Source organism: Ailuropoda melanoleuca, chromosome 13 (genome assembly GCF_002007445.2).
Source record: "Ailuropoda melanoleuca isolate Jingjing chromosome 13, ASM200744v2, whole genome shotgun sequence".
NCBI lineage: Eukaryota > Metazoa > Chordata > Mammalia > Carnivora > Ursidae > Ailuropoda > Ailuropoda melanoleuca.
The window spans coordinates 40,572,855-40,599,595 of NC_048230.1; the positions used below are offsets into that span (position 1 = coordinate 40,572,855).

General features: G+C 45.3%; 1 protein-coding gene across 2 annotated transcripts; it reads right to left on the bottom strand.

Annotated features, from left to right (window-relative positions):
* Window positions 1-48: 48 nt before the first annotated feature.
* PRPSAP1 (phosphoribosyl pyrophosphate synthetase associated protein 1) lies at window positions 49-25,966 on the bottom strand. Of its 2 annotated transcripts, none has more exons than XM_034640253.1 (10): window positions 25,367-25,966; window positions 21,237-21,289; window positions 17,795-17,861; window positions 11,993-12,165; window positions 10,540-10,655; window positions 10,030-10,085; window positions 9,305-9,450; window positions 2,255-2,325; window positions 1,297-1,443; window positions 49-799 (listed from the first exon to the last, which is right to left on the bottom strand). In XM_034640253.1, exons 1-10 carry the CDS (start codon window positions 25,534-25,536, stop codon window positions 641-643), a joined length of 1,158 nt encoding a protein of 385 aa, XP_034496144.1. In that variant the 5' UTR covers window positions 25,537-25,966; the 3' UTR covers window positions 49-640. The 2 variants fall into 2 exon arrangements, with proteins under 2 accessions (XP_034496144.1, XP_034496145.1); XM_034640254.1 differs by lacking the exon at window positions 25,367-25,966 and adding an exon at window positions 24,790-24,882.
* Between the last annotated feature and the right edge of the window lie 775 nt (window positions 25,967-26,741).

The window sequence follows — 26,741 nt, forward strand, 5'->3', positions numbered from 1 at the left end:
CACCATGAAGGCAGGAGAGCGGGCGGTTCTGCAATGTAGCGAACAGACTTGCAAGACAACAAATTCTTTTATTTGCCATTGAAGAGCAACGCGGGTATCCAGAGGTAGGATGCTACTGTCTAATCTGACCTCCTCGCTGGGGCAATGCCACAAAGGCTTTGTTGTTCAGTGGCTGTAGCTACAGCAGCATCTCAAAGATAAAAATAGGGTTTTCTACAAAAGACTTACGTGAGGCTGACTGGGGAGAGGACAATTAGAATGGAAACAGTACCAGGGCACTCAGCTTCCCTAACCAAGTTCAACGCTGACACGCATCTCCCTGTGGTGGAAATACCCAAATATCAAAGAGTAAGATTATCTGCCTTTAACTCCTTTTCAGTATCAACAAAATTTAGGGATTCTTTTTAGGAAAGTGTCTAACTTTTGTTTAAGGAACAGGATGACAATGGCAGACATTTAAGGCCATTTATCTATCAGCTCTGTCTTCCCCTTGACTACCTCCCCAACGTGGTGAGACAGACTATCTGACTTCAGGCTATTTCCAGTCCTCCCTGGAGAGGAAACACTGTGCACACAAGTTGATGGCACTGCTCTCCACACGTTTTCCTCAGGAGTTCCACAGTCAGGGCAATGGTGACGGCTAGTCATCCACAGTGATGTTTCGGAAAAGGTATGCCATGGACTCCCCATTGTGGATTCTCCGAATCGCTTCAGAAAGAATCAGACTGATATCCACCGTCTTTATCTTGGGACACTGCAGCTTCTGCACCTCGTGAGGGACAGTGTTCGTCACCACCACCTAGTCGTTGCAGCAACGGAAGATAAACACCGTTACTGATGTGTCCCCAACGTGGTCACCCAGAAAAGTCTGTCACCCATTCAGTTTCCACAGCCCAAGTTCCAAACTACGAAACCTTATTCTACCGAGTACAGTTTTTACAAACTAAACTTAACTGACTTTATACAAGAAAAGGATTACATGGTTCAAAACATAAGACTCTGAAAGTCATGGTCTACTTATGCAGAAACGGTAAGAGCTGGAAGAACCCAAGAATCCCAGTCTGGACAGAAATGCTACCACAGTACCGAGCTGTACTGAAATACAAACCATCCCCAAGTACCTAAAGCTGAAAGATGAACACAGACATCTACTCATACATCTGTCCCAACACACTGCTAGCCACCAAGGCCACTTCAGAGATCCTCTAGAGAGGGGTGAGGCAACACTGATGGAGTCATTTTACTATTGACAGAAAAGAGAGCAGCAAATTCTAGGCCCATTAAACACAGACAGACCTCGTCAATGGAGGACTCCTCGATGAGGCGGGGGGCCTCCGCAGACAGGATACCATGAGTGGCCATGACGTAGATCTTGTAAGCACCTCTCTCTTTCAGGATCTCTGCAGCAGCAACAAAACTTTCCACATCATCAATAATGTCATCCTGTGGAGAGACCAGAGTTAGCAGTAAGGAGCTGCCTGCCATCTCTATACACACACACCGCTCTGCTCTTCTCTGCACTTCGTTTCAGAGGCTCTCCAGCTGGAGATCAGAGCTCCCCGCCTGGGCCCAAGAAAGAACACCAGGCAGTGGCAGCAGAACTGTCTGGACAGTTCTGCCTTGTGTGGCTGTAGGTACAAAGAGCTGCAGAGCCTGACGGTCACGCGTGACGTGCACAGCTAGAGTTCCGGACTGCCAAGACTCGTTTCCCTGTTCCACATTTCTGATTAATCAGACATAGCTGGTGTCCCATTTACTTTTTTTCAAGACAATGTGAGAGGACAAGAACACAGAAATAAAGCAAGCCATTGTAATCAGGCCCGGCAAAGGCATTTAGAGCTGGGAGCAAACAGGTCATGCTGAAGTATGAAGAATGAGACACCCGCTCTCATTTGTGAAAATGGAATCGCTCATCTTTAGTTCCTCTCGTGGCTCTAAAGCTAAGGTTGAGTAGGTCAGCTACTCTGATGGAACCTAGACCCCTCAAGACAAAGGTTATTTACTGGGGGTTGAATTTTCTTACGGGAGATCCTGTGCTCTTTTTACATCTGTAGGTTATAATAATCCCAAATTATGTTCAACTACATAAAAATTTCCTCTTGTCCTAAAGGAGTTTGGGTGAGAAAAGGTGAGAAAAGGATAGATGGATCCATTTAACTCCATCATCTTTACTAGAAATATAATCCCCAAGTGGACAACCTACAAAGAGCCAGCACTGTCACCTGTGCACACAAAGGACAACACATGACCGTACCACTATGATTGCGATGCGCCCGCCAACATCTCCGACTACAGTTATCGGTGGCTTCTCTTTGGCCATCATCACTAGCAAAACAAAACAAACCACAAGAGCCCAGTTAGTCATGTGTCACTAAATAAACATAATTGCAACCCCATTCCTGGAAGTGGTGGAAAAAAATTATTTTAAAAAACCAAAAAACAAGGAAAAACAAAGGGCAACCAGTCCCCTCCCTCCTCAGGAGCTTTGTACTATACTGTCATTCAATAAACCTTGCTTTGCTGCTCATCAATCAATCAATCAATCAATAAATAAGGGAAAAAGAAAATTCTCCTAAATGAACCTGGAGTCTCTCAGAAACAGGTTGTCTAGAGCAGTGCTGTTTGGAAACAGATGAACCATAAAATTTTACATTTCCAGAAGCCACATTAACAAGTAAAAAGAGGGGTGCCTGGCTGGCTCAGTCAGTGGACCAAGCGACTTTCGATCTCAGGTTGTAGGTTAGAGCCCCCTGTTGGGTGTAGACACTATTTAAAAATTTAAAAAAAATTTTTTTAAGATTTTATTTATTATTTGTCAGAGAGAGAGAGAGAAAGAGAGCGGGCACAAGCAGGGGGAGCAGCAGGCCGAGGGAGAAGCAGACTCCCCGCTGAGCCGGGAGCCAGATGCGGGGCTTGATCCCAGAACCCTGGGATCATGCCCCAAGCTGAAGGCAGACATTCGACTGAGACACCCAGGTGCCCCAAAAATAAAATCTTAAAAAAAAAAAAAAAAAGTAAGGAGGGCCGCCTCTTTGATGATGAACAGAATTTTATTACTCAATCAACATTTCCTGGTTTCCCATCCCAGAAACAAGGGCAATTTTTTTTAACTTGGTCAAACAGCTCTGCATGTAAATATCACCTAAAAGAGGGAGAAGATAAGCCACCAACATTAGAAAAGGCTTTCCTAAATTCTGTCTTAAATTAAGCCATGTGGGGGGCACCTGGGTGACTCAGTCAGTTAAGCGTCTGGCTTTGGCTCAGGTCATGATTCCAGGGTCCTGCGATCGAGCCCCAAGTCCTGCTCAGCGAGGAGCCTGCTTCTCCCTCTCTCCCCCTGCCCCCTTCCCCCCTGGCTCGTGCTCTCTTTCAAATAAATAAAATCTTTTAATTAATTAATTAAACCATGTGGGTAGATGGCTGTGTTGACCTACCCACTTCTCAAAGAGATGTGGTCCCTTTTCTTGACCATTACCCTTTGTAAAAAGAGAAAAAGACTGCAAGCCAGTATCCCTCAACAAAGACCAATAACAATTCAGCTCTAGTTTGATGAGGAAAACATGTCACGGTGCTCCTGTTGACTTTTCTGTAACTCTGCTTCTCCCAAAAAGCTTCTATCAGTTTGGCATGAAAAACCACAGGCATGGCTAGGATAGAGGCTTAAAAGGCTTTTAAAAAGAAAGCATCTCTCCCAGTATGTCCATTCTCTGCTCACTACGGGTTTTAGGATATGGATAAAACCAAACGTACAATTTCGTGGCTACTAAAAAACAGAAACAGACTTTATTAATAGGGTCGAGGGAATGAATAGTACCTCACAGGCTAAAAAGAAAAAAGTCCCCAATTTTCTAACAGGTTGCCCCCCAAATAAAACACTAGAAATTCACATTTTTCAGTAGAAGCAGGTATGTACTGGTGATAAAGAGTGCTAAAACTACCTCTGTTTAAGATTCTATTCCCTTTCTTCATTTTCTCAAACAAAACCCAATCTGTTTAAGAATAAAATGAATTAGGGGCGCCTGGGTGGCACAGCGGTTAAGCGTCTGCCTTCGGCTCAGGGCGTGATCCCGGCGTTCTGGGATCGAGCCCCACATCAGGCTCCTCCGATGGGAGCCTGCTTCTTCCTCTCCCATTCCCCCGCTTGTGTTCCCTCTCTCGCTGGCTGTCTCTATCTCTGTTGAATAAATAAATAAAATCTTTAAAAAAAAAAAAAGAATAAAATGAACTGTGCACCATTACTTACGGCCCGAAATCACAAACGACATCAACTTACTATAGTGAAAATGTCAATTTATCAAATGACCTCAAATCTTAAAGGAAGTAGGAAATTATTGTTTGCTTTTCAAGTTGGCATTTTCCACGTAAAATAATGCTGCATTCACAACCATACTTAAGTTTTACACACTCTTTCACTCTCTCCCCAGAGTGAATTAACCAAACCTTCCCCTCTTAGAATACAGGGCAAGAAAGGACCAAGAAGAATTACTCATTCCTTATCCATTTTGATTTTGGTCTGCTTTTAGTTCAATGGAAGGTCAAACTTTATCAAAAGACTGACATTAAAAAGAGAGAATAAAATAAAGCCGCCGGTAGGACTGGAACTGCAATTATTTTTAAGCTCATGACGCTATCCACATGCAAGCAAGTCAAAACTTACATTTAATAGATGCTCAAGGAGCTAATGTCTGTTTTCACTTTAGTGGTGAAAACCACACCTTTATTTGTAAAATTAACAAGCCAGGAAAATCAAGCCGAAGAAGGTGAGACTCTCTCCTTTTTGCGATCCAAACTCTTAATTTTCACCATGTGGCAAGCACTGAGCAGTGTTTAGAGAACCACTGACATGTAATCCTTTCAAGTTCATTAGATGCCCTTGCCATCAGGATGGAATGAATCTTATCTTATAGAACAGAAATAGTCATACAACTTCCCTTTCAATAAATGACTCTGAAACAGGGCTTCTCAACTTCGGCTCTCCTGACGTTCTGGACGAGGTAACTCTTTGTTACACTGGAAGGACATTCAGCAGCTTCTCTGGCGTCTACTCACAAGATGCCAGCGGCACCCTCCCTCCCGCCGGGTGGCCTTCGAACATGGTGGAAGACCCTCAGAGGGGTGGGGCGAAACTACCCTGGTTGCGACCCACTGCTGCTCTGAAAGAACGGGTTCCAGGAAGATAAAACAGCTTGTCTTTCTAAAAAAGGCCAAGATTCCGAGAGTGAATACTGTTGGTCCTGTCCTAGCCACTCCAGTATGTTCATCCTCATCACTATTTCATTTATTTTATTTGAGAGAAAGAGAGAGAGCGCGCACGTGTGCATGTGGGCAAGCAGGGGGAGGGGCAGAGGGAAAGAGAATCTCAAGCAGACTCTGTGCTGAGCTGGGAGACCAACTGGGAGCTTGATCCCACGACCTTGAGATCATGACCTGAGACAAAACTAAGAGTCGGTCACTTAACTGACTGAGCCACCCGGGCACCTCTTCAACCTCATTACTATTTTTGGGGGATTTTATTTATTTATTTGAGAGAGAGAGAGAGCACGCATGCGCACGCACGCATGTACAAGCACAAGCAGGGAGGGGGGGCAGAGGGAGAGGGAGAAGCAGGCTCCCCGCTGAGCAGGGAACCTGACGTGGGACTCGATCCCAGGACCCTGGGATCATGACCTGGGCTGAAGGCAGATGCTTAACCGATGAGCCCCCCAGGTGGCCCTCATCCTCATTACTATGAAGGAAACTATTAAACCATAGTGGAAGCATTAGCTGATATATAAACATAAAGCATATTTAATTTGGAAAATATAATTACACAAAACTAGCATTTTTAAAAAGCATTTCCTTGGCCAAATCTGTAAGAAGGAATCAGAGAATGATCCTACAGCAACTGTCAAAGTTGTAACGTAAACACACCGACACGTCTACGGGGGAACACACTGCTGTACACCACCACAGAAAATATTACAATAATTTGGCAATATCTACCAAAATAACCTTGGACCCAGTTATTTTATTTCTTAGTCTTTATCCTGTAAATTCACTGAGTCACTTACGAAAGAAAGTCAGTCAAGGTCAGTCACGGGGAGTAACGAGTGGTGACTGAGTGCACACTTCAAAGCCCACATTTTGGTCTGTAAATACCACTTTCCACTAAAGGAACTGGGGCCGCTTGCTGGAATGACTGATTCCAGGGCTAAGAAAGTACGAGATAAATATGGAACAGCTAGTTGGACCAGGAAATAAGGAAGTATCAAAAAATGATAGGAACATGTCAAAAGAACACAGGAGGAGCTTGAAGGGGCTCCCTTTGGCCAAGTCTAAGACAATGTGAACATTACAATAAATACCAGCAACGGATTAGAACACTCTGAATAAATTAAGACTCCATGAATCCATTCTGACGTAACTGAACGAATGAAGAGGGAAGAAGGGGAATTGGAAACAGCAGCACTTGATCACAATCACAGTAATAACTGATTCAACCCAATATGAAGAAATAAACAAGCCTCAATAAAGGGCTATTCTATAGAACAACTGGCCTGTACTCTTCAAAAGTATCAAGGTCGTAAGAGACCAAGAACAGAGGATCCGTTCCAGATTAAATGAGACTAAAGAGAAAGGTCAACCGAGTCCCATGTGTGATCTTTACTGGGTTCTGGGCCAGAAAGAAACGATTTTCCTTTGCTCTGAAGGACACAGTGGGACAACTGGTAAAATACGAATAAGGTCTGCAGATTAGGTAATAGTATTGTAACAATGTCAGTTTCCTGAGTCTGATAATTACACTGTGGTTATGTAAGAGAGTATGTTTTTTAAAATATTTACTGAAGCATTTAGGAATACTGGACATTACGTCTACAACTCATCTCAAACGGTTCAGAAGAAAAGACTCTGTATATAAATGTTAAATCTGGGGCCTCTGAAGAGTAGAGAGGAATTCTGTATTATTCTTTCAACTTTTCTCCAAGATAGCAATTTGTTCAAAATAAAAAGCTTCATTCCAAACCCCAGCTCCCCTGGCTTCCCCGGCTCCCGGCTGTGTCTCAGTTGCCTTGCTGGCAGAATAAGGAACAACACAAGTACCTACAAGATTGTGTGAAGACGAAGTCTGAAGTTCTGCTACAGAGCTTAGAAGACCCGTGACACATAACAAGGGCTCAAAAGATGCTTTCACTATTGGCGCTTTTTTACAGTCAAAGACCAGAAAAACTCTACATGCTCATCAACGGGGGACTGACTGAGAAAATTACTGTCTATCCATAAAACAGAACACTCACGAAACTGTAGAAGACTGAGAGATCTGAAAGACTGAAGACGAAGGAGTTCTTGACTGAGAAAAGGAAGGGGTAGAACAATGTGGTTTAATATACTACTGCTGTGTGAAAATGAGAGAAAGAGAAATACGTCATTTGCTTACATATGCATAGAGCCTCTAAGTGGATATAAGAAACCAACTACACTGGGGATCAGAGTAGCTGGGGGGTGGGCGGGGAGAGAAAAGTTTAGGCGGGGTAGGAAAGGTTTTCACTGTAAAGAATTTCATACTTTTTAAATTTTGAAATATGGGACTATATTGCCTATTCAAGAACTTTAATCATGAAATCCTCAAATAAAATAAAATGCTGCAACACCAAAAATTTAAATTAAAAGTTCATGACTTGTTTCTCTTGTAAAAAAACTCCGAAAAGAAGTGATGGAAATTTGGTAGGGTAAAAAGGCAGAATGTTTACACCTTAGACCAGGCGCCTATCTCAAGTAACCTGTCTGAGGTATATAACCATTCTGGTATTTTCCCAACCTATTAACCTCTATGATTCAGAGTTATGGCAAACAGATACAGATTTTAAAAAGAAATAATCTCCTTCCTCTAAAAAGCATCTTCCAGTATAGAATGCCAGTTGTCACCACTCAAACTCCATGGAAATAAACAGCCTCCACACTGCTGGATTAGGAACAACTTAGTCACGGGGCGCCTGGGGGGCTCCATCAGTGAAGCATCTGCCTTCGGCTTGGGTCATGATCCCAGAGTCCCAGGATAGAGCCCCACATGGAGGGGGGGGGCACGGAATCCCTGCTCAGTGGGGAGCCTGCTTCTCCTTCTGCCCCTCCCCCTGCTCCTTTGCTCACACTCTTTCTCCCTCTCTCTCTCGCTCTTTCTCTCTCTCAAATAAATAAAAAAAACCTTANGCCCCTCCCCCTGCTCCTTTGCTCACACTCTTTCTCCCTCTCTCTCTCGCTCTTTCTCTCTCTCAAATAAATTTAAAAAACCTTNCTTTCTCTCTCTCAAATAAATTTAAAAAACCTTAAAAAAATAAGAAAATAACTTAGCAAGGTACCAGGTCAAAGGGTTGTATTACTAAAAAAAGTGCTCAAAGTTACCTGGATCACCAAAGCCTGGTATACAATTGATGGTTACTATCGCCCAACTTACCAAAATATAAAAGCTTAAGATTTCACACCTACAACTTTTTCACTAAAGCTAAAATTATTTCATGCTCTCTGAATGCTAAGTCCTACCCAGATTAGTTCAATTGTCCTTAAACAGTCTGCGAATGTAACGCCATCTCCGTTTACAAAAGGGGAAATCAACGTAATACCATTCAGTTATCTAAAAATACCAAGATGGGGCGCCCGGCTGGCTCAGTTGGAAGGGCATGTGACTCTCGATCTCAGGGCTGTAAATTCAAGCTCCATGTTGGGTGTAGAGATTACTTAAATATAAAAATCTTTAAAAAAATAAAATTTTTTAAAAGATTTTATTTATTTATTTGGCGGAGAGACAGCCAGCGAGAGAGGAAACACAACCAGGGGGAATGGGAGAGGAAGACGCAAGCTCCCAGCAGAGCAGGGAGCGTGATGCGGAGCTTGATTCCTGAAATTTTAAAACCCTGGGATCACGCCCTGAGCTGAAGGCAGACGCTTAACGACTGAGCCAACCGGGAGCCCCAAAATAAAATAAATTTTAAAAAAATACCAAGGGGTGCCCGGGTGGCTCAGTTGGTTAAGTGCCTGCCTTCGGTTCAGGTCATGATCCCGGAGTCCTGGGATCGAGCCCCGAGTTGGGCTCCCTGCTTAGTGGGGAGTCTGCTTCTCCCTCTCCCTCTGTTCCTCCCCTTGCTCACGCTCTCTCTCGCTCGCCCACTCTCTCAAATAAATAAATAAGATCTTAAAAAAAAAAAAAAAACCCAAAACAACAACAAAAACACCCAAGATAGCATATATCCATATACGTATTAACTCCTAGCCATTCATATTATTCAAAACTTTCTTTGATTTACAAGTGAAATAAAAACAGAGCTCATCTTACACGGCAACTCCAGACCCGGGTGGACGGTAGCATTTTTGACCATTGGGGGAGAATGGCGACCGTCATCCATGTCTAGCTCCGTACACTGAGCTTCTCCGTGGATCACAGCTAACCCCAGACGGAGTCTCTCAGCATATGACTGGGCCCTGTGAGAAAGACACCGAGAAACAGGGAAATTCACGGGAAGAAAACCCAAGTGTCGCTATCTCATCACTATCAATCATCAAATGAAAACATCATTCAAACATCTAGGGACACGCAAATGATTTAGACAAATTAGAAGATGAGGCCCAGACCAGAATGTAAATGCCTCAAGAGGTACAGGAGTTGAGATGTGGGCCAGCATCTCATTCTAGATGATTTCGGTTCTACCCTTTGTCCAATACTGTTAACACTCATCTTCAGAAGATGGAACTTGGTTCAAAAAGGTCTCTTAAAAACCACTGCCTGAAAAACGCTCATACCCCTCTGTTTTCCTTTTCCTGAGAACCTGAAGGAAGAACTTCCTTTTCTCCCACAGGAAAACCAAGTAATTCAGGGACCGCCTTGTATTGTTTAGAGACTAGCGATAAAGCCCTGGTGGGGAACAGGACAATAACGTGGGGGGAAGCTGAAGCCAATGAGCTTTTCCAGGCCACATGACAACAGACCCTGAGATCCAAAACAGCTCATTTTGACTTGAGAAGCACCCAAAAGGAATTTTTATGAATGTCCAACTTACTTACCTTTTGGCAGCATCAGGAGACTTAGCCACAATGACTGCATTCCTGTAATTTGGAATCTAGATTTGAAGGGAAAATAAGAAAATACTGAGAAGTTATCACAAAGTAACACCTGGGTGCTGGTATGACACTTTTTCCTCTCATAACAACGATCCATACTAGCAAGCAAATAACGCTAGAATTTCATGGACACGTTTAAAACTTAATACTTAACAATTAACATCATTGCAAAAGTACTGCTACCTCAAGAAGACAAAAAATTACTTCTTAACACCGTCACTTAAGAAAACACAAGCAAATTGCTAAAGATACTTAGAAGGAAATCCATTCTTAATGTCTTTAAAAAAATATGATCCTCCAGGCCTACATGCTGACCCTATCTGGCTGCCTCAGGCATTGAGACTTAAGGGAAAGATCATCCGATGTGCCTTTCAATATTGAAATCTGATACCAGAGAAAAACTACATGGGGTCTCTTTTGAGGACAATGGGGTGTTTGCTGGTGGCTCCTCACTTCTTCCTGGATATACTGAAGCAGGAAAGGTGAGGCTCTAAGGTTGTCCACGGGAAAGCTGAAAAAGCCTTGTATTTCCTTTTGATGAAGATCCATAGTGATAATGTGAGTTAAACCTGAAATTTTAAAACAAAAAATTACAAAGTTCACCCCTACAAGTTAATGGCTACAGTGGACACAAACTAGACGCCCACTCCTGTTTCCTAACCGAAGACTGAAAGCAGGGGATGTACGGTGAACAAGCACACTAGCTGCAGACTTTATCCGTAACCTTCACAACACTTAATGAGCTAAAGAGTGTGGGCAAGCCTCATGTAAAAGAGCCTACAACCCTCTACATGGACAGAGAGCTGCAGCCAAGAGAAAAGTGCTCTCCCTACTATCATGACTAGCTTGGTCCTGAAAATCAAGAAAAATCAGGCAGAAGCAAAAGTATGAATATGGAATTAATAAACACTGAAGAAGTAATGGGTGTAAAATATGGTAAGGCCTTGATTAAAGAATCTAGGAAGAAATGTTAAAGGCCTGTGGCTGCAGCAGAAGAAATTAGAACACAAAAGCAAAGTAATACACATATTAGAAGAAAAATCCATATCGAAGAGTTTGGAACAATTTCTAAACGTCATAAAAGAATGAGTCAAGAAGTACTCTTATAGAACAATAAAGACATACTCTTATAATCAGTTGTGCTGAACAAAGAAAGGTACATATATAAAAACATTGTAAATGGACAAAGGTCACTGCAAACCTTCTAGAGCAAAGAACCAGTGCTACCTGTTCCTCCCCAAACACTGCACATTTTGAGAGAATGGAATCCACATGTTTCTCAGGACTTGAATATATATTAGAGTTTTCAAGTAAACATGCCAGGCAAATAAAATCCCAACTATTATCAAGTGTTATTACATTTGACTCATAGGCCAGAAAGTATGTTACCGCTACAAAAACACAGAATAAAAGCGATGAGAATGAGCTGCTCTACAGAAAGACATTCAGAGAAGGGGAAAAAGGAGGATTATATAAACTGGAGAAGCAGTTTTTAATAGAAAAACCCAGTTTTAATATTATGTACATCAATAGAATCTAGCTAATAACCAAGGCAAATACATACATAAATCTACACCTGAGGCTCAAAAGATCCCATACTGACTGACACCAGGATCGCAGCTAAAGTTTTCATGAGAAGATGAGATGGGACAGAATGATGACAAAGTCCAGGATTAGAGAAGAGACAACATCACTGTCAAGTAAGACAAAGAGGAAAGGAAAACGTAAGAGTTTACACCTTGGCTCACATATCCTAACCAGAACTATCAAAAGGAAACAGGAAGAAAGGGATTAGTGAACCACACTCAACAGAGGTCCCAAATGAGCTCTCTGAGGCAGGGACTTATCTCACGCGCAGAGTCCTAAGTGACAGGGCGGGAACCCCAGGGCCCGTGTCCACACTCACCTGCTTTCGCCAGCATGGACGCCAGGAGCTTGCACACGATGGAACCCCTCTTCCTCATCTTGCTTTGCTTGCTGTAGGGGAAGTACGGGATGACTCCGATTATGTTCCTGGCACAGGCCGTCTTCAGTGCGTAAGCCATGATCAGCAGCTCCATCACAGCTGTGTTCACATCCCTGAAACAGCAGAAATGTGTATTGGGGTTAGTTTCATTTATTCACCGCTAAAAAAAGATTAAAACGTCAGCATTTCAACCTGCGCTGCCAAGATGGGCGTCGTGGACCCTTTGTCATCACACTAGCTGGTGACGGCACCTCACAAATCCAGGGGAAAGCTTATCAGCTCTTCTTTTGAGCTGTGGTTTTCATCCGCAGTTATGTAAATCCGTAGTCCGGTTATCCACGCACATCTTTGCCTGGATCTTCTGTCAGGGACGCGGTCACTGGGGTGTCACGTGAAGCAGACGTCAGCCGCTGGCCCGGGCGAGCCAACGCCCGCTGACACCGTCGCCGGGACGTAGGCTCAGGCCAGCCCACTAGGCCCTCTCTTTCTGTGAATACCAAGAGAAACCCACCGCCCTCCTCCTGAGCTGCCAGGACCAGAAAGGATTTGTTCTCTTTATTCTTCATGGGGTAGAGGGTAGGGGGAGGATGGAGGGGTCTTGGGACTCAGTTTTCAAAAATCTCATCCCTTTTTTCTCAAGATACACAGATGCCCGACAAAGATTACCCAGAGAGACAAAGAAAGAAATATGAATCTGGAAGATCTTCCAAGGAAAGGCTACTTCCGGCGTTAATGAATGTGGACTGCTACCCTTTGCCACGGCTGATTGAGCCTAAGGTGGGCTCTGCCCTTAAAAAAGGCGAAAACTGTAGGGCGGAGGGAAGCTCATCAGTGAGGCCACGAGCTGAGTGCTTTGTGTCACTCTACCCCATGTCGCCTGCGAAGGTCTGAGACTAGAGCCAAAAGTGGCTCTAACAGGGTCCTCCCTGAGTTTCAAGGAGGTGAGTTTTCAGAGAATGCGGCTCTTCGCTCATGAGGGCAGACTGGGGAGGAGACGCAGTGGACCCCGCCTCAGGGACGGGCCTGGCAGATGGCCCCTTAGCCCAAGCTTGGAACAGATTCACCCAGCCAGTGACGTGAGTTCAATGACTGCAGTGAGGTACCCTGCCCGGGGGCCTCATAACCCAATTCAGACTACTCTCCCCTATCCTCCGAAGAAAAAGAAAGAAAACGGTGAGAGTCTTGACGTCCTTCAGGATGCTCTTCCAATGCTCAACCTTCCCTCTCTAGCCTCTTCCCCCTCCTCCTTGGATTATCCAAGAGTTCTCAAACACCCCCTCTTTTGGGCCAGGAGTGTATCTCCCTTGACTTCCTGAGAAAGAGGATCATTTCCCATGTCTTGGTGTCTACCTACGTGAGGGGCAGACTCTCACTGTCAGTTCTTGAATTGTCCGATACATAGCAGTGATGCTGCCCTCATTTACAGCAAAATGGAAAGCTTGCCATCAACACAGCAGAGACTTCATAATGCTTAAGTAGTTAAGTGAAATACTCATCATGAGATTGCTTTTTAACCTCAAGGACAGAGAGACCGTTTCCTCCCGGTCTCCTCCGGTTTGTTTTTCTCTCTCTCCTTAGCGCGCCTGGGAGTGAGACACTGCAAAGACCTCCTTGGCCTCTGATGGCGTTTTCCATGTCCAAATTCAACTCAGGGAACTCCCAACCTCACCTTTGTAATTTGGATTTTCTGTAAGTATTCAGGCTTCTGTCATAAAAGCATTTCTCCCAGGAGGTAGATAGAATTGATTCAGGACTTGACTTCAAAACAACTACGACATTTCTTTCGGACTGCTGACAGGTTACACTATTTTCCAGTTGTTTCCTTCCTCTGAAATACACTGGAGCATTTTTCCTCCTTACACTCTCAAATTAATAATGTCTCAAGTCTGGCATCAAAAGGTTAGAGGACACACAATCTTTTGGTAAAATCAGGGCAAAACACTTAGCAAACACTCTTAGGTACCTGGGAGTTCATTATGCCTGGTCAATTTTAGTCTAGTCATACATTCAACAAATATTTACTAAACAATGTGAATCAGGCACTGTGTTAAGTGGTGGAGATAAAATGGCAAACAAGGCTGACCACATCTGAAGAAAATGCCAGAGACCCACACTGGACCCCTGCAGTAATCATGTGTCCCAAGAAGGAGCACATCTAACTCAATGTTCTGCCTCCCAAAGACTTTCATTCTTGATCCCACAGAGGGGAGTGTGTCCCTTCCCCCATCACATCACCTAAAATGATGCCTTGTAGGTCCTGAATGTTAAGCTGGAAGGCTGCACAGTACTTGGAGGACAGTGGGTAAATAACTCAGGAGTCCATGTCTGGACTGAACACCGGGCATCATATACACTATAGCAAAAGTCCTCTTCTGCATACAGACTGTCTGAAGATGTTAGAAATACAATCAGCGGGGAGCCTGGGTGGCTCAGTCAGTTGGCGTCTGCCTTGGGCTTGGGTCATGATCCCAGGGTCCTGGGATAGAAACCCTGCATCACATCGGGCTCCCTGCTCAGTGTGGAGCCTGCTTCTTCCTCTTTCTTTGCCTGCTGCTCTGCCTACTGTGCTCTTTCTCTCTCTCTCTCCATCAAATAAAAAAATAAAGTATTAAAAAAAAAAAAGAAATACAGAGCTTTCTTAACCTTCCACTGGTGTGACAGTGTGTGGCAGTATAAAAGCTCCATTGGCCGTGGTTTCTTACGTCAGGTCTCAATGCAACAATATATTTAGAGTTGAAGTTAATTTCATAGATTCTGGAAGAGTATCTGTCCAGGTGGTGGGCTTTTAGCTGGCTTTGTGATAGCATTTGTAACACACAACCACAGGCTACAATGAGGTTTTGATAGCACACCGCAAGGTGGGCCCAGATAGTAAGATGTTATGTAACAAGATGAACGATTTCGGAAGGGCCTTGATTTCAGTGTAACTTTCCTTCCATTAATTACTAATTTCTGCCACATGAGGTTTCATTTTCTACTTTTTCCTCTTCCTAATGACCAATGCCAAGGGATTCAACATCCTCCAGCCCAAGGCTAAGGAAAGCCTCCCACACCCCACCCCTTTGGTCAGGAAGGCGACAAAAGAGTCTTTGTCATATTGGCTTTCTCCATTCACCGCCGGACACTAGACAAACTGGACACCAGGCAGTTAATCTGTGGGCTAGCAGGGTGAAGAGAAGTTGGCCAGCAGCCTCTGCTTTGTTCATCTGTTCCTGAAGACTGTTCCAAGTACATGCTGGCTAGTTCTTGTAGCCTTTGTATCTAAGCAGGACAATCTTAATTGTTTACCAACTGACTTGTTTTTCTTTCCCCTAAGATAAGGACATCCTATATTAAATTCGACCCTTACTGCGCTGTCATTTTTTTAAAAATATTTTTATTATATTATGTTAGTCACCATACAGTACATTCCTGGTTTTTGATGTAAAGTTCGATGATTCATTAGTTGCGTATAACACCCAGTGCACAATACGATGCGTGCCCTCCTTACTACCCATCACCAGCCTATCCCATTCCCCCACCCCCCTCCCCTCCAAAGCCCTCAGTTTGTTTCTCAGAGTCCATAGTCTCCCATGCTTCACTCCCCCCTCTGATTACCCCCCCTTTCTTTATCCCTTTCTTCTTCTACCGATCTTCCTAGTTCTTATGTTCCATAGATGAGAGAAACCATATTAGCGCTATCACTTTTGATAGACAAAGACAAATGTAAGGAAACAGACATGGTCTATATACATCAATTGAACTACGCAGGACAGCAAAGACAGGCCAACACCATAGATGGAAGTCCCAACCACACGGTGATGGTGTAGGATTTCCCCGACCCCCAACCCCAAGAATTAATCATCTGCCGCAAATATACATGTGCTTTTAGTGACCCTTCTTACGTTACATCAACACACTAGAGCTTGTAACATAAACAGGGAAATTGTCCTTCAAGAAACACTTGGTAAGCTTCATTATCTATTTCACTTCCTTCCCTTGCTCAGTATAATTGGAAGCTCCTCGGGTATCACACATTTCACTCATGCAACATAATCGCTTCCTTCAGAATGGCTTTTTGCCATTTCCAAATAACTAAATTCCACCCTCAACAATCAAAAATTTACCCTGACCTCAGCGGTCGAGAGACAGGCTGCAAGCTCTGAGTGGTTTCAGAAGGTGAGCCCGGCCCCCGGAGCTACTCGGGCAGCAAAGCAACAGGAGTGAGGACAATGCCAAGGACAAAAGCCAGGGTGATAAGCACAACACCAGAGGGCGGCCTCAAGGGAAATCCCAGCACCCTCACTACCCGCATTCTACTCCCAGGCAAGACCCTCAGGAGTCTAACTTCCCCTAACTTCCAAGATGTAGGATCAGACAAAGCATGAGGCAAGAAGAATGCCATGACCGGAAGGCAACCAGCACAAGACCCAAACTGCTGGAGGACTAGAGGGCGCCGCACCTACCCATACTACAAAGGCACGGATCCTTACACCCAGCAATTCCGTTTCCTGGAATCTTCCTACCGATCTCCGATCCGCTAAGCACAGACAAAGAGCACAAGCGTGCAGGTTTCGCCGCAGGCACCTCTGTATAGGCTACTGATGACCGATTTACCCCCGCCCGGGGTGGGGGGGAGGGAGGGGCTGAACTTTCCATCCCTTGTAACCGCTGGTTGGTCTGGTTGGTTCCTGGCAACAAGCCCCCATGTGGAGCCCCCTTCTCCCAGTTACCTAGGGGCTTTCCAAAAACCACCTCAGCGGCTGAAAAGGGGTTGTTAAATAACAAAAGACACCTTTATTGCTCTTATCCCTTAGGAAATTCCAAGGATTTTAGGAGCTCAGCACCAGGAAAGGAAAAGCAAATACATATTTTTCTTAATTAATTAATTAATAATTTAAATTTTATGTAGGCTCCACGCCCAAAGTGGGGATGAACTCACAATCAAGAGCTTCACGCTCTTCCAACCGCGCCAGCCAGGCTCCCCACATATACACTACCTCTTACAAGCCACATTGTCCCTGAGGCTCACGATAGCTTCCAAGCCCGATGTGGTCTACATCGAGAGCGGGCAGAGCGGGCGCACACTGCCGGCGTTCAGCGCCATTCTTATTACTGACAGTCTCAGGAACCTACATTAACCAAGGCATGAAGGTCTGCATTTTTCATAGATACACATAGCCTAACTACCCCATTCCCTGGGAGGGGATGAGAGGAGATAATCCCGAGTGGAAGGTCACCCTCAGGTAGGTTAGGATTTCCCCTAAGGGAAGCGGTGGCAGATGCTATCTACAATACAAACAGCTAGAAATGGGCCACGGTGCAAAAAAAATACAGTGCAATCAAAAGCTAATGATGTGCTATATGCTGGCTAACTGAACATAACAATAAATAAATAAAAGCATACATACAGTGCAAAACCTGTCTTGATGGGTACAAATCAGTAGCAGTTATGCACTGCATCATCTAAAGACAAAAAGCTTTTTAGCAGAGTGGAGCAGAGGTGGACTGAGTTCAGTGGGTCTGGAGGAAAGGAAGGTATTTTTCCCCTGGAGTGATCTAAGCTTGGAGGGGAAGATCAATAGTACAAATGTGACAGGCAGGGTAGGAATGTCAAAAGCCTACAACTGGATTCTGGCAAGGATTCAGTTTAACATGCAAACGCATTTATAGTGAAAGAAAACTCAGTTGTTCACATGATAACAAAGTGAATTACATCACTAAGATTTTTAGAGGAAAAGGGACACTAAGTAGAGCTCTTACCTGGGTATTGTCTGTATAATGAAAATATCTTGGCCACGAACAGATTCTTTTATTTCAACTCTTGTTTCTGAAAAATTAAAAAAGTTCTATAGTTTAAGAAAAGCACTTCATGATACAGTAATTAGGCAGCATTTCGAGGGAGTGGAGATTAATCTAAACCAACACTTCACCTAGTGCACCAAAACAAATTCTCAGTCGATCTCAGAATGACAAGTATGTATGCAACAAACGTGAAGCTAAAGGGGAAATAAACCAAAAATACACCAAAAGGCAAAAGTAATACCAACCGGTCCACAGAAAATCTCAAGGTTCAAAAAATAAAATCCATCACCAAAATAAAGATGACAGTCTTGGGGAAAAGTCTACAGCAAATAAAGAGGTCAAAGGTTAACATCCTTCTTTCAACAAATGCGGAGGTCTCCTGTGTGTCAGGCCCTGTCCTTGGGGTCCCAAAGGGGAGGATGTGGACCAAGTGGATGAAGGCTGATTCAGGAGAGACGACTCAATGCCAAAGGCTGGCAGACTTTCAGGCCAATGTGCCAGAAAAAGACCAGGAGATGGGGGCGCCTGCCTGGGTCAGCCGGGTGAGCAGGCAGCTCTTTATCTCAGGATCAAGAGTTCAAGCCCTGCGTTGGGTGGTCGCACAGCCTACTTAAAAAAAAAAACAAAAAGAGGGGTGCCTGGGTGGCTCAGTCGGTTGAACGTCTGACTCTTGGTGTCAGCTCAGGTTGTGATCTCATGGGTCGTGGGATCAAGCCCTGCACTGGGCTTCCTGCTCGGTGTGGAATATGCTTGAGGATTCTCTCCTTTTGCCCCTCACTCCACTCGTGCACACTCTTGCGCATTCTCTCTCTCTCTCAAATAAATACATCTTAAAAAAAGAAAAAAGAAAAAGACCAGGAGAGAAAACAATGGGGTGGGAACAACGGCCTCATTGCAAGCTGGAATGTGTACGAGGAAGGGAGCATGGAACATGAAGAGATATTGGGAGCAGAGCATGCCACACGGGGGGGCTACCCAGTTACCTGCTCGGAAAGCGCAGTGAATGAGGAGGAGAGAGGTCAGGTAGCCAGCAGGGGCCAGACCATGTAGGAGTCTGGACTTCATTCTAAGGGTGACAGGAGAGCCACTGGAGGAATCAAGGATGGGAGGGGGTGTGATCTCTGGCTGCTGAGTGAAGAAAACCGAAGGACGACAGTGGTAGCAGGAGGCTGCCCTAGTTGGTTTTGAAGGAGTCCCGACAAGCAAGGACAGTAAGCCGGAAGAGGGCAGCATCGGAGGTGTGAAAAGCAGTCAGACTGAAGGCGTATTCGTGAGTCACAGCACACATGCAAGACAGGACGGACGATAAGCAGTGAGTGGGCAGAGTTCAGATCCCAGAGGGCCCGTGTGAATGCTAAGGCTGCAGGATTTCGGCAGTGGAAGTCAAAAACATTTCCATTTTGGAAACACCCTGGCGGAGGTGAGTAGGATGACCTAGGAAGACTGAAAATGGAGGTAGGAAGGCCTGTTAGCAAGCTACAGCAACAGCTGGGGGGTGTGGGGAGAAGAGACCTAGAGCAGTGATGGAAGGATTGAGAAAAAGGTCATTTTTTTTAAAAATAAAGATTTATTTATTTATTTTAGAGAGAGAGCATGTGTCTAGATAGGGAGAGAAGAGAGAGAATCTCAAGCAGACCCCCAGCTGAGCACGGAGCCAGAGGCAGGGTTCAATCCCAGGACCCTGAGATCATGACCTGAGCCAAAACCAAGAGTCGGGAGGCTTAACTGACTGAGTCACCCAGGCGTCCTGATAAAGGTCTTCATTAAACCACCTTCTCCTCTAGTGCTTATTTTCAGGAGATTCCCAAACTATCACAATAAATTAAGTTTGTTATTGCTAAATAGACTAGCTACCTATCTGCATTCACCTTTAGGGTTTTTGTTTTGTTTTTTGTTTTTAAAGATTTATTTGAGTGAGAGAGAGCTCGTGAGCGAGCAGAGGGAGGGGCAGAGAGAGAGGGAGAGAGAATCTCAAGCAGACCCCACCCACCGAACACGAGTCGGGGCTAAATCTCACCACCCCTGAGATCATGACCTGAGCAGAAATCAAGAGTGGATACCTGATTGCCTGAGCCACCCAGGTGCCCCCACCGTTAGGTTTTTAAATACCAACACCTCCTGTCTTGGCAGTAAAGTTTCTAACGTCACCAAGTAAAAATTACTAAGTATGGGGATACCTGGCTGGCTCAGTCAGAGGAGCATGGGACTCTTGATCTTGGGGTCGTGAGTTCGAGCCTCACATGGGGTGTAGAGATTACTTAAAAAAAATAAAACGTGAGGGGCGCCTGGGTGGCTCAGTCGTTAGGCGTCTGCCTTTGGCTCAGAGCGTGATCCCGGGGTCCTGGGATCGAGTCCCACATCGGGCTCCTCTGCTGGGGGCCTGCTTCTTCCTCTCCCACTCCCCCTGCCTGTGTTCCCTCTCTCGCTGGCTGTCTCTCTCTCTATCAAATAAATAAATAAAATCTTTAAAAAAAAAAAAAGAAAGAAAGAAAGAAAACTTGAAAGAAAAAAAAAACAACCAAAAACCTAGTTACTAAGTGTGGAAGCTGGCTGAAGGATATCTGGGGGCGACTTATAACACGCATGGAATGTGTAACTTCCTGGGCTTAAGTGCTTTCCACTAAACTATCCATTAAATTATCTTTCCCTTTTCAAATACCTTGTTTTTTTTAGATCCCTGGACATCATTGTCTTACTAATTTATCATAGTTGTATCTCAGAAAGAAAAAAGGAAGCACAGAATCATAAACCTAGGCTTTCAACTTTGCAAAAATAGCTCCAAATTATTTTCTATTAAGTTGTCTTCACAGGGCACTCTAATGGGAAGTACGTGGCCCCACTAGGGAGACTGATGATGCAGCATTCCCAGGACACTGGCCATCAACAAAGTGCTTTCCAGCATTATCGTTAATGTTACAATTTTCCACAGAAATGCAGATGGCAGCAAAAATGGGTTATCAACCCAGGATGAGAGTCTACAAGAGACTTGAGAGAAAAATTTGCAGATGAAAGAACTCAAAGATGGTTTTTCAATAAGTCATTACTACCAGGTACCAGACTGCTCTTGAAGCCAGCTGAGGACCTAATGAGACAGATAAATGTAAAAGGTATTTATCAAGTGTCACCCAATATAGAAGAAAAAACATATTCTCTACATCTCTCCTTTTTTCATTGTAAAATGACAGGACGTTTGCATTATCTTGGGAAAAGGGGAAGGGGACTAAGAAAGAGAACAAAGAAAGAAATCAAGACTTGGAGGAAGTAGAGAGAAATGACTTATACCTGATGTTAAAGAGAAAAATGTTTCTGTGTTGCATGTAATGTCTGCCTTTTAAAAACATGTCTGCTGACTAAACATAGTTAGAGAACAAAAAATATTTAAGAAACCATTTTAACTCACCTCCATTGGTCTCTTGATAGACCGCAGATTTCCCCAATTCAGCACCAAGACGCCTATGGGGGGAAAAAGGCAATTAAGAATGTTCTTTTTAAAAAAAACCCTCCAGTTCATATGTATATGTTTAACAAACAACTAGACCAGCATTCTTTCCCAAAAAAAACAGAAAGTTCAGAAAGTTTAACGCGTTAAGAACTATGTATCGGCTACCGCGCCACAAGCGGCTTCAAGTGCCCAGCATTTTGTGACACACTGCTCTTCCGGGGTCCGTGGCCAAAGCTTCATGTCTAGTTCACTGTTTTCTGAATCATAACAGTCTTGCAAAATCATTCCCAAACAAACATGTGGTTATTACCACTAGTTCCAAAACCACAAGCCAGAGGTAAAGGCCTCAATGGTCAGAAGCATATAGACTTCAGTGCCATTAACCAAATGCAGTGTGAATCTTGTTTGGATCCTGAACAAACCAAGTATAAAAAGCCCTTTCTGAGAGAGTGAGGGAAATATGAACAAGGACTTGATACTAAATGATATTAAGGAATTAACGGCATCAAAGATTTTTGTTTTGTTTTAAAGATTTTATTTTTAAGTCAGCTCTACACCCAACATGGGCCTTGAACTCATGACCTGGAGATCAAGCGCTGCATGATCCAGGGACTGAGCCAGCCAGGTAGCCCTGTGGTAGGTTTTTTAGTTATCAGCTAGCATTACCACTTTCATGAGTGGAATCTGTTTAGAAATACTCCAGGGGCGCCTGAGTGGCACAGTGGTTAAGCATCTGCCTTCGGCTCAGGGTGCGATCCCGGCGTTGTGGGATCAAGCCCCACATCAAGCCCCACATCAGGCTCCTCTGCTATGAGCCTGCTTCTTCCTCTCCCACTCCCCCTGCTTGTGTTCCCTCTCTCGCTGGCTGTCTCTATCTCTGTCAAATAAATAAAAAAAATCTTAAAAAAAAAAAAAAAAAAAGAAATACTCCAGCCAGGTGTCCAGTGGAGCAGCGAGCAAGGACTTGGGGTTTGAGGCTCGTATGGAGGACTACCGCGGCTTTCACTGAGGCTTTGACAGCACCTCAGATGCAAGGCCTTCTGGCCAAGCATCTGCCATTTCAGACTGTTGAGCATTCTTGTACCCCAGTGGGTTGCAGCTTTCTCTTGAGTCTGCTGTGGCTGAACCAAAAAAAGAGACATGCAGATTTCTACAGAAATCACAATTCCATGGTAGATTTTGAGATGAAGAAGGCTAGTATTGGGGCACCTGGATAGCTCAGCTGGTTAAGCATCTGCCTTCAGCTCAGGTCATGATCCTAGGGTCCTGGGATCAAGCCCCGCATCAGGTTCCCTGCTCAGGCGAGAGCCTGCTTCTCCCTCTCCCTCTGCTGCTCCCCCTGCTTGTGCTTTCTCTGTGTCTGTCTCTCTGTCAAATAAATAAATAAAATCTTAAAAACAACAACAATAACAACAAACAAAAGAAGGCTAGTGTCTTTTGGAGTGCAAAGTGATGTTAGAACGTAAAGAACTTCTTTGGGTTGCGTTCCATGGAAGTTTGCCACTGACCTGTGTTCCCCAACTATGAAACATGAATCCTAGGGTATGAAATATTTCTCTTGATATATAAACAATTAACAAATAGTGTGCACAATATAAACAAACAAACAAACTTATTCCAGTCAGGCCTACAACGGAATACTATTCAGCCTCAGAAAGGAATTAAATTCTGATACATGCTATAATACGAACCCTGAAAAAATTATTCTAAATAAAATAAGTCAGACACAAAAAAAACAAATATTGCATGATTCCACTTATAAGAGGTACTTAGAATAGGCAAATTCAGACACAGAAAGTCGAACAGAAATTACCAGACACTGGGAGGGAAGGGATTGGGGAGTTAGTTGGATATGGAGTTTCTGTTCGGCGTGATGAAAAAGTTCTGGAAATGGATCCCGGTGACAGTTACACAACACTATAGATGTACTTAATGCCACTGAATTATACACTTAAACATGGTTAAATGGTACATTTTATGTTATGTATATTTTACCATAATTTAAAAAAATACTCCTTAGGGTGCCTGGCTGGCTCAGTCAGTGCAGCATGTAACTCTTGATCTCCTGGTCATGAGTTCAAGCCCCGTGGTGGGTATAAAGCTTACTTAGAAAAACAAAACTACAGCCAAAAGAGGTGAGAGATGGTTAAAGTAAATGAAATAAGATTAACAAAAAGCTGCTAAATTGAAGCTGGATGAAGGATAGTAGAGGTTAATTCTAACACACGTGTAACTGGGAATGGAACCCCCTAACTTTTTTATTGATTAAAGTGCATAACCAAAAAAGCCTGAAAGTCCCTGCTTGGAAATGCAGATCCAAAAACAATCATGGAAATAAAATATCATAACCTCAGGAACCTTCAAAATTTGCCTAGTGGTAAGGGCCTTTTTTAAAATAAAATCTTACTCAGGAACTCCAGATATGAAACAGATAAAGGAAGTATTTACAAATATTATTTACAGTAATTTAAAACATTTCTGGAACAAGGTAGGGAAGAACCTAATATTTAAAAAAGCAAAACCATTGACCTTTTAAATGTGCTCTCCTCCCTCAGCAAGGTCACTGTGGTAAAAATTTGACCCAAAATAAACAAATATGAGCTTTATATTTAAAGTTAGCATTTTAGTTGGCCTCCAAAAGCCAGACATTTATCAGGGGTTAGAAACAGAAACTAGGCAGTAGATTGCAAAAGGATTTACTCCTCTGATCTCACTTAAAACTCCAACCGAAGAGAACATAGGTATTACTAAGAAAATATGACCAAACTTTCTCTTCTACATTTCCAGCTAGAATCTAGAAACAGATACTTCCAATTATTTATCAACTCTGAAAAATCCAGAGGAACTCTAATTGTTTAAGATACAAAAATGACTTTGGGGCGCCTGGGTGGCTCAGTCAGTTAAGCGGCTGCCTTTGCCTCAGGTCATGATGTCAGGGTCCTGGGATGAGCCCTGCTCACCAGGCTCTCCGCTCAGCCGGGAGTCTGCTTCTCCCTCTCCCTGCTCGTGCACTCTCTCTCTCTGTCAAATAAGCAAATAAAATCTTTTTTTAAAAAAAGACTTTAAATGTTAAAAAAACCAAGCTATTCATTTTGTATCTTACATTTGTCCCAAGTTTATCTGGAAAGGGCTCCTAAGGCCCTTCCTTTACATCAGAGCTCTGGGACTCTCCAACAGAGCCAACTAGAAAGGAGGTATTCTTCAGAGGGCCACTGTGAGCCTCTGCTCTGTTACACGCTTTATCTACATTATTTTGTTCATGTTCACGATGTTCCTGCACAGTAGATAGCACTGTCCTTATCTTACCAATGAAATGCAGGAAAATCAAAGTACTCTTGCCCAGTGCCACAGGGTAGTAAGGGGCAAGACTGGGAAGGCATCTCAAAGCTGTCAGACCCCAGAAGCCACTTGAGATCACAGGCTTCCTTGGGTTAAAAACACACGGAAAGGCAAAGACTTTACTTCAAATGATGGAATCGAAAGCCGACTTAGGAAATACGGTTAGACTTACCATTTCCACCAACTGAGACCAATCTGTTCCCCTGAAGCTGCCTTGTTCTACGGCCCTCCCCTCCACCTCTGCTTCGTTAGTGCCTCCTGCACCTTCCGCCGGCAAGGCCCTGCAGCCGCCCCCCCCCCAGTGCCGCCGCCCCCCAACTGTAGTAGCCCCCTGGCGCCGCCAGGCCCGGTCGTGCGTGTCACAGCTCCTGGACCTGCGGGCCTCGGGCCCACCGGGGAGACCTGGGAGTAGCGACGACCGGTCTCCGAGGTCAACTCCCACCGTGGGACAAGGAGCCGCACCCAGAGCCCCCCNCCCCCCCCCCCCCGTCCAGGCGTTCCCTCCGGGGGTGACGGCAGCCTTCCCTCCACTCGGGAAGTGGGAGTGGGGCGAGGGAGGACGAGCGGTGCAAGGAACCCGGCGCGGGGAGAGGTCAGAGAGTCGGCCGAACGCGTCCTCGCTGGAGAAGGGCCACCCGCAAGGGTCGGTCCGGCCCAGAACCCGCAGGACGCGGCCCGGGTGCAGGGCGACGCGGAGGGAAGGGGCGCCGGGACGCCCCCCGGCCAGGACCCCGCCCCCGCCCTCTTACTCGGTGATGCGCTTGGCCAGCTCGGTGCAGGCGGCCGTGGAGTTGGCCGAGAAGACTCGGTAGCCGGTGCGGGCGGCGTTCATGGCCGGGCGGGCGGCGGGGCGGGCTCGCGGGGCGCGGAGGGTCGAGGACGCGGAGAGCGGGGGCAGTAGCAGCAGCTTCTTGGGCATCGTCCGGCCCGAGGCGCGGTTACGGCCGACGGGCGCCCGGAGCGGCTCTGACCGAGGCGGCCGCGAGGCGGGGGGGTCCGTCTAGGGAAGGCGCCGAGACCCCAGGAACGGGAGGGGAGAGGCCCGAGACCCTCACGGTCCCCGTACCCGAGGCCGCCAAGAGCTGGGGCGGAACCCACGTTCGCTGCGACCAGCGTATCAGCCACCTCAGGGCCAGCGGCGAGGACACCGCCCCCCTCTGGAACTCTGCGAGGCGCCGGCTAGAGCGTCCCCGGAGCCGCCATCTCAGATGAGGGCAGGGTGGTGGGCAACTCTATAAAGTTTGTCCTGCCCAGGGAAGCCTCACGAATCTCTCCGCCGCTTGCTTTTGTCGCTCCCACAGGAGCTCTTTGGCTCTCATGTTCTTGGACGGTGCGACCTGACTCGATAGCGGTCCCAACCGTTGCCAGTTTTTCTGCCAGGATCCAAAATGTCTGCGTCCTGGGAGGCTGACGCTCTAGTTCTGCGCCTCTATGGTGACACAGCCCAAGCGCCCTACGAGACTGGAGGAGCGCCCAGCTGGGATTGATTTGAAAAGTGGAGGCGGGGTTGTTTTCCGCGGGTTCCTTGCCATGCCCCACAGGTGGTGTGTAGACCCGAGTCTGATCTTTATTCCCCAAACAGACTCTAACCTCGTGTCTGCACCTAAGGCAAAGTTCCTTGAACGGGTCAAAGGACTCCTGCCAGTTATTGCTTTGCTCTCAATCATGGAAGCCCTTCTTTCTCCTCTTCCTCGTGCTCCCGTCCCTCAAAGACTTCGGAGTAGCCTCTGCTCCGCAGAGCCTTGCGAGATCACCTCAATCACAGTACCCTCCGCCCCTGGACTGTACCATGTATGGTACCATGCGGAGTCGCTTGTGTTGTATTGACCGTTGGCAACCGTCTGTCTTCCCAACTAGGATGTAAACCCTCTTAAGGCAAGATTGTGTCTATTTTGGGGTTCAGATTTCCCAGGGTCTAGGGCAGTGTTATGGGTTCCAGAGGCACGCAATCAGTACACGTTGAATAAGACCCAAGAAGTGAAAGGAGGGGAAGCCTTTGGCTCACTAGTTATCAGCTGCCCCAGGATTGGGGGAGGGAGGCCGGTGTTGTGCTTCTCAACACACACAGTACCATCCTCTGAAAATATCTTTTAGGGACTCTGCCTGCTGTGACCTTGGGCCTGA